At 34.9% G+C, this 14,065-nt stretch overlaps 1 protein-coding gene across 2 annotated transcripts; it reads left to right on the forward strand.

Annotated features, from left to right (window-relative positions):
* Positions 1-4,800: 4,800 nt before the first annotated feature.
* LOC125680727 (alpha-(1,3)-fucosyltransferase C-like) lies at positions 4,801-13,077 on the forward strand. 2 transcript variants are annotated; one of them, XM_048920486.2, is made up of 3 exons: positions 4,801-4,920; positions 8,677-9,825; positions 9,914-13,077. In XM_048920486.2, the coding sequence occupies exons 2-3, from the start codon at positions 8,677-8,679 to the stop codon at positions 9,971-9,973; spliced, it is 1,209 nt and encodes a 402-aa protein (XP_048776443.2). In that variant the 5' UTR covers positions 4,801-4,920; the 3' UTR covers positions 9,974-13,077. The 2 variants fall into 2 exon arrangements, with proteins under 2 accessions (XP_048776443.2, XP_048776444.2); XM_048920487.2 differs by lacking the exon at positions 4,801-4,920 and having other exon boundaries at positions 7,173-8,823; positions 8,992-9,825.
* Positions 13,078-14,065: the final 988 nt, after the last annotated feature.

Here is a 14,065-nt window from a genome sequence, read left to right on the forward strand (position 1 = left end):
TCAGGTCCAGGCGAGCGTTTAGGCAAATCGCCTCCGGTAAAATCGAATCCCCCACAAATCTTCTAAAATGTTTACTCTATCTTGTGTAGAAATTTCAAGACTCTAGCTTCAAAACTAACGGAGGAGATGTGTGGAAAACAAGGCCCTTCAAAAAGTCACTAAAAGAGAGATAACTCCTGACCGGAAGTGACGTCAAGCACCAAATTTTGCAAGCAAAGTCTCGTCACCAAAAGACATCTTTCCTGAAAATTTCGTGAAAATCGATCGAGAAATGGCTGATAAAAACGCGTGTACTACCAAGGAAAATAATAATAATAATAACTAGATTTGATCTCGTTGCGAGCAACGAGTAGGTCTTCCGTCCGATTTGTTGATGCACTCGGAGTTTAAAAAAAAAAAAAAAAAGACAAATGAGTCCCAATTTAGTTTCCGCCTTTAAGACACTTTAGATATAATCAATTTTTCATATCATAAGCTTCTGAAGCAAAGTTGCGGTGAAATTCGTTTGAAATTCGACTCTCCAGGCGAGCCATAAGGCCCGCGGGCCTATTTCTTGATGTCATTTGTTAGCCCTCTATAGACTCAACAACTTTAGTTCTATATGTCTTTACAAAATATTTACCTGTAAAAAGTTATTGAGATCGACCGATATCGACAAAAAATCGACTCTACAGGCGAGCCATTAGGACCATAGGCCTATTTCTTGATATCAATCGATAGATCTCGATAAACTGAACAACTTTTGTTCAATATGTCCTTACAAAATATTTACCAGTTACAAGTTTTTGAAATCGACTGATATCGACAAAAATCGACTCTACAGGCGAGCCATGAGGCCCACAGACCCATTTTTTGATATTGATGGATAGGTTATGACACATTGAACAACTTTTGTTCAATAATGCTTTTCAAACAATATGTCGTTTTCAAGATATGAGGCGTCAAATATTTACGATTTTGGCCCTTAAAATCTCTAATTACGTAACATATGACCTACTTTTTGATTTGATAAGATCAAGCTCGTTGAGATGAACATTTCCGCTTCTACAACTTATTATAAAATATTAATAGTTTCTGAGATATTCTCAAAAACATTTGGACCCTTCTGAACCCCTAATTTAAAGGGCCAGCCCGTTTTGCTTGATATCGTAAGAAAGGCCTTGTCATTTTAAACATTTTTTGCTCAACAAGTATTTAGAAATTCTTTACCGTTCTCGAGTTATCTCTACAAGAAATATTTAGGGGCCAAACTGTAGCTCCCTAACGGGGCCACATAGGGAAAAAACGAAATGTACATATTGTTTAGATTATCATTCTGAACAACTTTTGTTCAATAATGCTTTTCAAAATATTTGTCGTTTTCAAGATATGAGACGTCAATTATTTATGATTTTGGCCCTTAAAATCCCTTATTACGTAACATATGACCTACTTTTTGATTTGATAAGAACAAGCTCGTTTAGATGAACATTTCCGCTTCAATGACTTATTACAAAATATGAATAGTTTCTGAGATATTCTCATAAACCTTTGGACCCTTCTGGGCCCCTAATTTAAAGGGTCAGCCCCTTTTGCTTGATATCGTAAGAAAGGTCATGACATTTCAAACATTTTTTGTTCAACAAGTATTTAGAAATTCTTTACCGTTCTCGAGTTATTTCTAGAAGTAATTTTTAGGGGCCAAACTGTAGCTCCCTAACGGGGCCACATAGGGTAAAAACGAAATATGCATATTGTTCAGATCATCATTCTGAACAACTTTTGTTCTTTATTGCTTTTCAAAATATTTGTCGTTTTCGAGATACAAGGGGTAAAATATTTATGGTTTTGGCCCTTAAAATCCCTTATTACGTAACATATGACCTAAATTTTTATATGAATAGATTTGGATTGTTGAGATGAACATTCTTTGTTCTTTGACTTATACCAAAATATTAACGATTTTTGAGATATTTGATCTAGACTTTGAGCCCTTCTAGATCCCTAATTTAAGGGGCTAGCCCCTAAATCTTGATATTTTCGAAAAGATCTCGTAAATGTGCACAACTTTTGTTCTACATGTCTTAACAAAATATTTGCAAGAAAAAAGATATTGGAGATCAAAGGTCAAAAATCGCCGAAATCGGCGAAAAATTTTGGCATCCATTTTTTCAGGTCCAGGCGAGCGTTTAGGCAAATCGCCTCCGGTAAAATCGAATCCCCCACAAATCTTCTAAAATGTTTACTCTATCTTGTGTAGAAATTTCAAGACTCTAGCTTCAAAACTAACGGAGGAGATGTGTGGAAAACAAGGCCCTTCAAAAAGTCACTAAAAGAGAGATAACTCCTGACCGGAAGTGACGTCAAGCACCAAATTTTGCAAGCAAAGTCTCGTCACCAAAAGACATCTTTCCTGAAAATTTCGTGAAAATCGATCGAGAAATGGCTGATAAAAACGCGTGTACTACCAAGGAAAATAATAATAATAATAACTAGATTTGATCTCGTTGCGAGCAACGAGTAGGTCTTCCGTCCGATTTGTTGATGCACTCGGAGTTTAAAAAAAAAAAAAAAAAGACAAATGAGTCCCAATTTAGTTTCCGCCTTTAAGACACTTTAGATATAATCAATTTTTCATATCATAAGCTTCTGAAGCAAAGTTGCGGTGAAATTCGTTTGAAATTCGACTCTCCAGGCGAGCCATAAGGCCCGCGGGCCTATTTCTTGATGTCATTTGTTAGCCCTCTATAGACTCAACAACTTTAGTTCTATATGTCTTTACAAAATATTTACCTGTAAAAAGTTATTGAGATCGACCGATATCGACAAAAAATCGACTCTACAGGCGAGCCATTAGGACCATAGGCCTATTTCTTGATATCAATCGATAGATCTCGATAAACTGAACAACTTTTGTTCAATATGTCCTTACAAAATATTTACCAGTTACAAGTTTTTGAAATCGACTGATATCGACAAAAATCGACTCTACAGGCGAGCAATGAGGCCCACAGACCCATTTTTTGATATTGATGGATAGGTTATGACACATTGAACAACTTTTGTTCAATAATGCTTTTCAAAAAATATGTCGTTTTCAAAATATGAGGCGTCAAATATTTACGATTTTGGCCCTTAAAATCTCCAATTACGTAACATATGACCTATTTTTGATTTGATAAGATCAAGCTCGTTGACATGAACATTTCCGCTTCTACAACTTATTATAAAATATTAATAGTTTCTGAGATATTCTCAAAAACATTTGGACCCTTCTGAACCCCTAATTTAAAGGGCCAGCCCGTTTTGCTTGATATCGTAAGAAAGGCCTTGTCATTTTAAACATTTTTTGCTCAACAAGTATTTAGAAATTCTTTACCGTTCTCGAGTTATCTCTACAAGAAATATTTAGGGGCCAAACTGTAGCTCCCTAACGGGGCCACATAGGGAAAAAACGAAATGTACATATTGTTTAGATTATCATTCTGAACAACTTTTGTTCAATAATGCTTTTCAAAATATTTGTCGTTTTCAAGATATGAGGCGTCAATTATTTATGATTTTGGCCCTTAAAATCCCTTATTACGTAACATATGACCTACTTTTTGATTTGATAAGAACAAGCTCGTTTAGATGAACATTTCCGCTTCAATGACTTATCACAAAATATGAATAGTTTCTGAGATATTCTCAAAAACCTTTGGACCCTTCTGGGCCCCTAATTTAAAGGGTCAGCCCCTTTTGCTTGATATCGTAAGAAAGGTCATGACATTTCAAACATTTTTTGTTCAACAAGTATTTAGAAATTCTTTACCATTCTCGAGTTATTTCTAGAAGTAATTTTTAGGGGCCAAACTGTAGCTCCCTAACGGGGCCACATAGGGTAAAAACGAAATATGCATATTGTTCAGATCATCATTCTGAACAACTTTTGTTCTTTATTGCTTTTCAAAATATTTGTCGTTTTCGAGATACAAGGGGTAAAATATTTATGGTTTTGGCCCTTAAAATCCCTTATTACGTAACATATGACCTAAATTTTTATATGAATAGATTTGGATTGTTGAGATGAACATTCTTTGTTCTTTGACTTATACCAAAATATTAACGATTTTTGAGATATTTGATCTAGACTTTGAGCCCTTCTAGATCCCTAATTTAAGGGGCTAGCCCCTAAATCTTGATATTTTCGAAAAGATCTCGTAAATGTGCACAACTTTTGTTCTACATGTCTTAACAAAATATTTGCAAGAAAAAAGATATTGGAGATCAAAGGTCAAAAATCGCCGAAATCGGCGAAAAATTTTGGCATCCATTTTTTCAGGTCCAGGCGAGCGTTTAGGCAAATCGCCTCCGGTAAAATCGAATCCCCCACAAATCTTCTAAAATGTTTACTCTATCTTGTATAGAAATTTCAAGACTCTAGCTTCAAAACTAACGGAGGAGATGTGTGGACAACAAGGCCCTTCAAAAAGTCACTAAAAGAGAGATAACTCCTGACCGGAAGTGACGTCAAGCACCAAATTTTGCAAGCAAAGTCTCGTCACCAAAAGACATCTTTCCTGAAAATTTCGTGAAAATCGATCGAGAAATGGCTGATAAAAACGCGTGTACTACCAAGGAAAATAATAATAATAATGAAGAAGAAGAACGCGAACAATACTAGTAAGGTCTTCCGCAGGAGACGGAAGACCTTAATAATAAGAAAAGTGAAAAATCAACAATAGAATAATAGAAGGGTCTTCCGCTGAAGACGGAAGACCCTAATAATAATAAGAAGAAACAGAGTAAAACCAATATGTTCCCAAACTTCGTTTGGGGAACATAATTAATGATAAAAATATGAAATAAGTATTGCAATTGTTTTCTATCAATACGTCGGGTTTAAATGTCTCAAAATAAATCGGGCTCGGAAATCAATTTGGCATCAATATACTCGGGGTAGGTAAGGTAAATCAGGCATAATCATGTTATTCGCACCGCGCGATAAAGTGTAAGATTTATTTTTCCTTTAGTAAGAGTTATTTGCTCTTTAAATTTGGTTTATTCCGTTAAATTTACTATAGGAATATGCAAATTTTCAAAACATTCAAATATGGCACCGGTGAAAGAAGTATAAATTAAAACAACCTTGTGGTTGGGGGATGGTGGGGGACATTACGGAATAAACTGCGGTGCGAATAACATGATGATGCCGTAAATCATGATGATATGTACTAGGCGTAATGTAGGCCTAGACATTGCTATTTGATATGACCTCTTTCTTGTTGTTATTACACAAGTGTTAGATGGTCACTGAATGTTTCTGGTTTGATCCTGTGCATTGCTGCGTTTCCGTTAGCTGCAGAACTGTAGCTCTCTGAAAAAATATTTTAACATAACAGAGAGCTACAGAGCCACCCCTTATAAAAACCTTCGATTTACGGCGCACAAAAAGCTGCGCACGGTTTAGGCCTTATATCGTTGTATTCTTGAGTTGCTGTCTCATAAATTTAATATCAAGAAATTCTTAACATATTTTCCTACTATACTTGTGTCTAAACATACCTTCAAATATTCATTAAAGCCCCATACGATCTGAAAACTCCAAGTTTTCAGGTCGTATGGAGCTTTAATGAATTCAAATTTAAAATCAAGTAAAGATTTAGCAAAACATATATCAAGTAATAAGATTATGGCTTTTTAGAGGGGTGGTCTCCGTGTAGCAAGAACTAGACAACGTAATTAAATACATTCTATATATGTCTTATTAACTTACGGCTAACACTTTCCATGCAATATCAATTTTAATGATCCTTCCATTGATTATATGTAAATTAACATTACATTTAACTTCTATGAAATACATCAATATTGCTATTAGATTATTTTAAGTGATATATTAATATTATAAATAGTGATGATCGATTGTCGATCGTTTTTTGGCTCATCGATTCTATTTTTCATAATCGATTGTCGCTTGTACACTAATTAATATCTAATCTGAGATTCATCTGACTGTAAATCCCACTTTTATATTGAGACATGTGAAGGGAAGAGTCAGAGTGGACTCTACATTGAAATTTGGGAATTCAGTGACACCAGCTAGTGTGTATACTAGCTGCACACATCCATAAAACTAAATAGAAATAACTCCAAAAATAATAAACATTATTAACTACATGTAAATACCGATTATATCGATCATTGATCGAAACAGTTCTTTCGATTATGATCGCTTATGAAATTTTCCTGATTTTTCAACACTAATTATAAATATTGATAATAAATACTAGCCCTTACTCGAATGCAGATTTAATGTTTTCATCTCAGTCTGGTTCTTTTATTAATATCTCAATTAGCTGTGATGTCCCGAGGGATTTAAAAAGGGGTTAAAAAGCGTTTATTAGATTAATTTGTTTAATCAGACAATATAACTAGAAATAAAGGTGACTTATGATTATCAACAGGGAACAATACATAAAGTTTATAACTGATTTATGCATAAACGAGGCGAAAACAAAGACCGGAAATGCGTTTTCTTCCTAAAATTTTCAGGACTACTTACTTTTACACCCAAAAGAATAAATAAAAGCCATTTATTAAAGGATTAGACAATTTTCATACAACAAATTCACATTGAAGACACTTTGTGATTGTCTTAAAACATAGTAAGATGTTTAAAGAGAAAGTAACATAAAACGATAAATCAGCGAATATCAATATCGGACATCGTGGGACATGATATGTCCCGGACTACATTTACACCCACCCACAAGTTCTTTAGGAGAAAAACTTTGTCATTTCTGTCATGAAACAGGGATCAAAATTAACTTTTTCACTACTTGCAAATTTTAGTTTGTGAATTTTTTTCCAACTAGCAAAATTGAGCTTTTACTAGCATTTTTCAATCGATTGCTTTTTACAGGAATTTAAAACAAGCATGCCTCTACATCAAATTACATAAAAATAAAGTGCAATAGTAAAAATAAGATTGAGAGTTCATTCATTGAATGAATTATCAGACAACATATCTTTGATGCATGGTGATCGAGGGGCATAGGGTACATTTGAGTGGCATACTCGCTGTCCAAAGATCTACCAACTATTTACAACATCACATGGTTTAAAATCTAGAAGACTGTTATTGTCAATTCAAAATATATAATATGTATTCAAAACATTTGGAGATTTCATTTGTTTTTAAAAATTTTAGTTGAAAAACACGCTAGAAATAACTCAAATTGTTTGACTATAGATATCAGACAGCAGGACACCGCCCATCTTTGCTAGCCAAGGGTTTACGATCTGCTCCACTTCTCTACAACCCTTGGTTGTGTTAGCACGGTTTTCGTAGCTTTGAGTGGCGCGCGTCCTCTATCGGATGGAGAAAACAAACTGTTTGGATTACATCATGTTCAACCAATGAAAATGCGTTTTTCAACTACACCTTGTGTGATGTTAAGATGAAAATGGCAGCACCCATGTGAGTTACATGATGATATAAGGAAAGCCTCGTGGCACAGCCTACACACTGCCATGTTGTATAGAGACTATGAAAATTTGATTAAATGGATCCGAAGTGTTTTGAAGACAATGACTAATTATTTACACATTCCATTGTCTTGCACGTGGTGTAACGTAACACGCTATTTGATTAGATGCAGGGGACTTGGCCTGCATCCAATCATATGAAGGGAATTGTTGACATGAAAATCGTGCTAACACAGCCAAGGGTTGTAGAGAACCGGAGTGGATCGTAAACCCTTGGCTAGCAAAGATAAACACCGCCTGAAGTGGTCATGATACTAACACCTTTGTGTGTTGAGTAAACACAGACGAGGTCATCATGATTGTTATTTAAATCAGACGTCTCTGAGACACCCGAAGTACGCTTGAAGTACTTTGAAATCACTGACTGAGATGGCATTGGCATTAGTTATTTAAAATTATTCGATCCAAGTTTCCTATATCAATGCGTTTATAATCATTCTGTAAAGCGTTTCTATGCACAAGATGAAATCATTGTAAACTTTGAAGCTAATAAACCGAGGAAATCCGTAAAAAGATCAGGTTTTTTCACTTGCAAAAAACTGCGACCACTTGTAATTTTTCATTGGCAATTTCATTTCGCGAGTATTTTCCATAATTTCGTTGTCTGATGAAAAATCTAGGTACAAGTTCTCCTGGAGGAAAAAACACTTCATCATTTTATCATATGAATTTGGGTATGAGTTTTCCAGCAGATATAACTTGGTCATTTTATCATATAAATTTGGGTACAAGTTCTCCAAGAGATAAAAACTTAGTCAGTTTTGTAATAAAAATCTGATTACAAGTTCTCCTTGAGAAAAACTTTGTCATTTTATTTTCATTGGTGTGTTTCTCTTTTTTATAAGTCAGAAATTGCCTTACAATTGCTATGAAACACCTCGGACAGCATTTAACCTAATGACAAGGCCATTATAACCAATTCTCTATTTTCGTTTCATGTGCATCTAATGTTATTTTCACATTCTTGAATTTTCACACACACTTTAAACTTGAATGTCGGCATGGGGCATTCCTTTCACACTGACATGTCTGGTTTTATCTAGCATACTGCTCGTTTCTAATGGATTTTTACATCCATCAGAAAAAATATCAGTATGACATTTATATCAAGCAGAAAATGGAATATCGTCTTGCGTACCTAACTACTCGACCTTGTATCTTCAGATGACACATGAAAAGAAGAAATGGGTGACCCCAGCCTGTGGATACGGTCTGCTGAAAAAGTTTGCGTATATTTGTGTAGTGAACAGCGTAGTGGTGTGCCTACTGTATGTGTTGCTTTTCTATGAGGACTATTCCAGTTCCCTACAGGTCTATGATTTTAAGATTTCTAATAGTGACATTCCGTACGTGACTAGATTTTCTAACATGACTATTCCAAAGCAGAAGGAGAAAACCATTGCAGTGTGGACGTCTTTCTTCAAGTCCATGTCGTGGTTGAGTAGTATTAATTCAGCCTTGTTTACTTGTCCTTTTAAGTGCCAGGCTGTTGGGGGAAATGGTGTCTTCCATAGCGATGCGGTACTGTTCCATTATCAACGTTACGATCTCCAAATAGCAAACCTGCCAAAGAAAAGAAACCCCGACCAAATCTGGGTGATTTATATACTAGAGCCAACAGTATATATAGAGAGAAACACAGCAGAATTGAATGGCATTTTTAATTGGACGATGTCCTATAGAAGAGATTCCACCGTTTTTGCACCGTACGGATCCTTCATAGAAAGACAAGTCATGAATGATATCAGGCCATTTTCAAAGAGGAAAAAGTTTGCTTATGCAGTTTTTAGCCGTTGTAATGACATTGGGAAACGTTATCGGGTCATTAAGGAATTGCAGAAATATATAGACATAGATATATACGGTTCATGTGGGTCATTTAAGTGTGATACTAAATCACAGGGGTGCCTATCCACTAATCATGCACAGGACTACCTATTCAGATTCTCCTTTGAAAATTCACACTGTCGGGATTACGTGACAGAGAAACTTTGGTTTCCCCTTCAACAAGGTGTGATACCTGTAGTGAATTGGGTCAGAGGGCAAGAGGAGACCAGAGTCAACACAAGTCACATGATCAATCTCTATGATTTTAGGACGATTAAAGATTTAGCAGACTACCTGAAATCAGTGGCAGCCAATGAAACGTTGTACAACAGTTACTTAACGTGGAGGAAGACTTTGGATGTTGTCACGTCCCATTTTCACTCATTTTGTGGATTATGTAGAAAACTACATCAGCCTGTTTTACAAAGACAAGTATATTCCGATTTAAATGGTTGGATTTCCAATGATATCTGTCCAAAATATAAGGTACGTTGTCTAGCCATGGTCAGTGAAGTTATTTCTGTGTAATTGTTTCTGGTTGAGAAGACTTGATTATATAAATTTCTCTATTCAGTTTGTACAGAAGATCAGCAGTTGGATTGATCGGTGGATATTCTTTCCAATTGGCCTGTAACTTCACGTCCCCACAAACTGGAGAGACGGTGGATTCCGTCCAATCAGATTCTGACTTCAGACTGATGTTATTCCGTTTTGGCCACCATCACAGAAGACCATGCATTAGATCGTGTGGATATTCTTCATATTTATTTACGCACCTGTTATTCAACAGGATATTTATATGATCAATATTATTTATAATATCTACATGGGATTTTTTAAATATATTTTATTACAAAAGGTAGATTATTACGTGTGATCTTTTATATTTTACTGCTTCAAAATTTCCCTTACCCTTAGTGACAATACACAGATTTGGATGAGGTTCATTGGGTAGTGATATACATGTATATACACAGAAGCAAATCAAAGGATTTTAATTGGAGAACGAGTGCTATGATCATTGAAGAATTTTGTGGTATTAATTCAAAAGTTGATATTTTCTCCCTTTACCTGAAATATATTTCTAACGTATCATGAATGCTTTATCAATATTATCATTACTGAATTCCATTTTGAATCATGACACAACTGAAGTAAGGGAAGTATTCATTACTAGGTTGAAATTGCTTGGGAATCCAATCTAGGAGGACAATCAATACCATCCTGAAGAAATTTGAAATTGTATGATTATTTTTTTTCTGTAAGTGGTTGTTGAATTTCTTATTGACATAGAATGGACATGTGGCACAGAAACATGATTCCAGCAATATGTGTTCTAGTCAAATGTTCTGGGTCTGAAAACGAACTGGAGATTGATAAAGTGCACCGCAACAGCACAATAAACCCGTCAGATGTTTATTCATTATAAACGGATAAAAGTGCATGACTCAAAATCATGTCGACCTTAACTAGAGATTGTTTTTATGAAAAGCAAATGACTCCCCATCTCCCCAAATTAGTAGTGCTCCAAATGAAACCTCCTCCCTTTAATGTACTGCATGGTATGGAGGAGAAAGCGTGAGCAGGAACATAAACAATATGAACTCCAATAAGCCACATAAGAGAAGTGTTCACAAACAATTTTACATCCTCCTGGCTCCACCCCTCAGATCCACTATAACTTTTAGGACAACAAATAGATCCCCCTGCCCCTGCAAAATGCACATCTGCAAATGGCATTGAAGTATCGTACAAAATTTCAAGTCTATCAGATAAGCCATATAGGAAAAGCGTTCACAAGCTATTTTAACACCCCCCACCCCTCTTAGATCCACTTTGACTTTTAGGAAAATGATTGGATCCTCCTGTCTTGACAATATGCACATCTACAAATGGCAATGAAGCATTGTACAAAGTTTCAAGTCTATCCAATAAGCCACATAGGAGGAGAAGTGTTCACAAGCTATTTTACATCCTCCACCCCTAATAGATCCACTATAACTTTTAATAAAATAATTGGATCATCCTGTCCCAACAATATGCACATCTACAAATGGCAATGAAGCATTGTACAAAGTTTCAAATCTATCCAATCTTACGACAAGCAAGTGGGTACTGAGGACCTATTCTAACCCGGATCCCCACTGGACCAAATAATCTTTGAATCTCCAGCTGAACTCTGAAATACTTGTATCATATGGCTTACTCCCAAGGGGCTAATGGTAACTTAATTGGACAGAAAGATTAAATCATTCCTAGGAAACAATTCCTCTATCTGTGATGTGGTTGTTAAGTCTTAGCACAATACTGCATATATTTATATCGTTAATGTTGGAAACATAATAATTATTCATATCAATTGTTATGTAGCTACATTTTGCGAAGAAAAAAAGTATTTTTTACGCAACGATTATTGAACAATGTTACATCATTACTCTCTAGCATATGTAGGGATTACCTCCCTTAAAACATTGGGTTTTTATACTCCCGCATAAAAATGCAGGCGTATTATGCTATGCCGCTGTCGTCCGTCTGTCCCTTTAACAATATCTTTGCAACTCCTCCTAAAACCTTTGGGGATTTTAATGAATTTTGGTACAAAGAAATATCACAATGTGGAGGTGTGCATATGTGACAGGGTGATATTTTTCTAAAGTAAATATATTATTTCATTATTTAGATTATGAAGATTAGTACATGACAAAAGTTGTCTTTACTTTTAATTTATTTTATGTACAACTTAATAGTATATGCAAATATCTCTAAAGTTATTTATAGATTATGAGATCATAATGGTCAGTAATAGCACCATGTAAATATTTATAGAATATAGAACTCTCCAATTTCATTGGTTGTCTAAGTTCCCTCTCTTTACTATTGTTCACATTTTGAATTGTCTTCTAAGAATATAGAAGTGTTTTCCAGAAGATTTTCCTAGCACAATTTGACTGTAAGTAAATATGACTTTCTTTTGAGTTTTTATGATCATATATAATTCAAAGTACATGTGCTTACTTTGAATTAATACATTTTGCTGAATAGTTAGATTTTATGCATTTTCTATGATGGTAATTGAGTAAGAGTGATCATATGCATTTCTACATTATCTTTAAGTTATCAATTACAACTAAAGAGTAAAATGTATATCAGTATGAATGTATATTAAAACTATAAATCATGATTGAATCAAATGTAGTAGTTTAAATATGTTATGTGTGAATGTCAAGAGTGTTCGAGTAGTATTCAGCTATTTTTACTTTTTATGATTTCCTTGTGTGAATAAGTAATGTAACATTAGTTTCACACAAGTATTTGATATTTCATTATTTCTATATAGATTTATTACCAGCATATAGAATATTTTGGACCTGACCAGAAATTTGGCTCTGTGTCACACATAGGTATGACATTGCATTTTTTTGTATATTCTTTGCATTATGATAAGTTCTGAATATTCTTATCAAGTTGATTATTTAGTCTATGATTAATTAAGTGCAATAGTCGAGTCAGATAAATCTATTTATTATTTATACCATATAGCAATCAATAGTCAAATATATCTTTATAAGCACTATTAAGGGGAATAACTCTTGGTTGTAAACTGTGCTGAACAAATGAGTTTTTGTTGTTGATATTTTCATACTATATGTTTTAATTCATGATATTATATGTGATATTCTTGTTATATATTTCAGAGTTACTTAGAAAAGAATACAAACTCTGATAGAACCCTACCATTGGTGTTGAGTTGTTTATATACCTATACAATCCACACTATTACACATACTGCAAGGGGAATACTGTCCAATGTTTTTAAAGGAGTTACAGTTCTTGGACTTGGTTTTTTTTTCTATTCAAAATACTTTGTCTTTGCAACTCCTCCTAAACCCTTTTGGGGATTTTGATGAAACTTGGTTCAAAGAAAGATCACAATGTGGAGATGTGCATATTACAAGGGGAATGCTGTACCACTATTTTTTAAGGTGTTAGGGCCCTTGGACTTAGATTTAGTTTATGCAAGTACCTTGTCTTTGCAACTCCTCTTAAACCCTTTACGGGATTTCAATGAAATTCAGTACATGGATTGATTGGATATTGTTTAACGTCCCTCCTGAGAATATTTCACTCATATGGAAACTTAGTACAAAAGCAGATCACAATGTGTAGATGTGCATATTACATGGGGAATGCTGTCCCACTATTTTCAAATCCGACAAAATCCTTTTGTGGATAATCCTTTCTTACTTGTTCAAATTCCTGGGTCAATAATGTATGCAGGCGTATCATGTACTGGTTTAGCAGTGCCCTTTTTTTACACAATTTGACAAAGTTTGTTGATTCTACAACTCAAATCTAAATGAGCCAAAACAGGGTTATGCCATATCGTAACTATAGGTCACAGTGACCTTGATTTGGGGCGTGCAACACCTTCTTATGATGCATTAACTGACCAAGTTTGACGATTCTAGACCAAATAATTGGGACAGACACGATTGCCATACCATAATTCTACCTCCCGTTTAAAGACGGGCATATAAAAAGGATATATCGAGTAACCCCACCCCAAAAACACCCCTTTCCTGAGCTAGGAAAGTCGGTTTCGTAATAAATAACACCCCTATCCTGAGCTAGGAAAGTCGGCTTTGTAATAAATAACACCCCTATCCTGAACTAGGAAAGTCGGCTTCGTAATAACACCCCTTTCCTGAGCAAGGAAAGTCGGCTT

The sequence above is a fragment of the Ostrea edulis genome, chromosome 2, assembly GCF_947568905.1.
Source record: "Ostrea edulis chromosome 2, xbOstEdul1.1, whole genome shotgun sequence".
NCBI lineage: Eukaryota > Metazoa > Mollusca > Bivalvia > Ostreida > Ostreidae > Ostrea > Ostrea edulis.

Excerpts from the sequence above, each read along its gene's own strand:
- LOC125680727 (XM_048920486.2), top strand. The coding sequence starts at position 8,677 with ATGACACATGAAAAGAAGAAATGGGTGACCCCAGCCTGTGGATACGGT. Across the intron at positions 9,826-9,913 it reads ATATCTGTCCAAAATATAAG|TTTGTACAGAAGATCAGCAG; the intron begins GTACGTTGTCTA and ends TTCTCTATTCAG.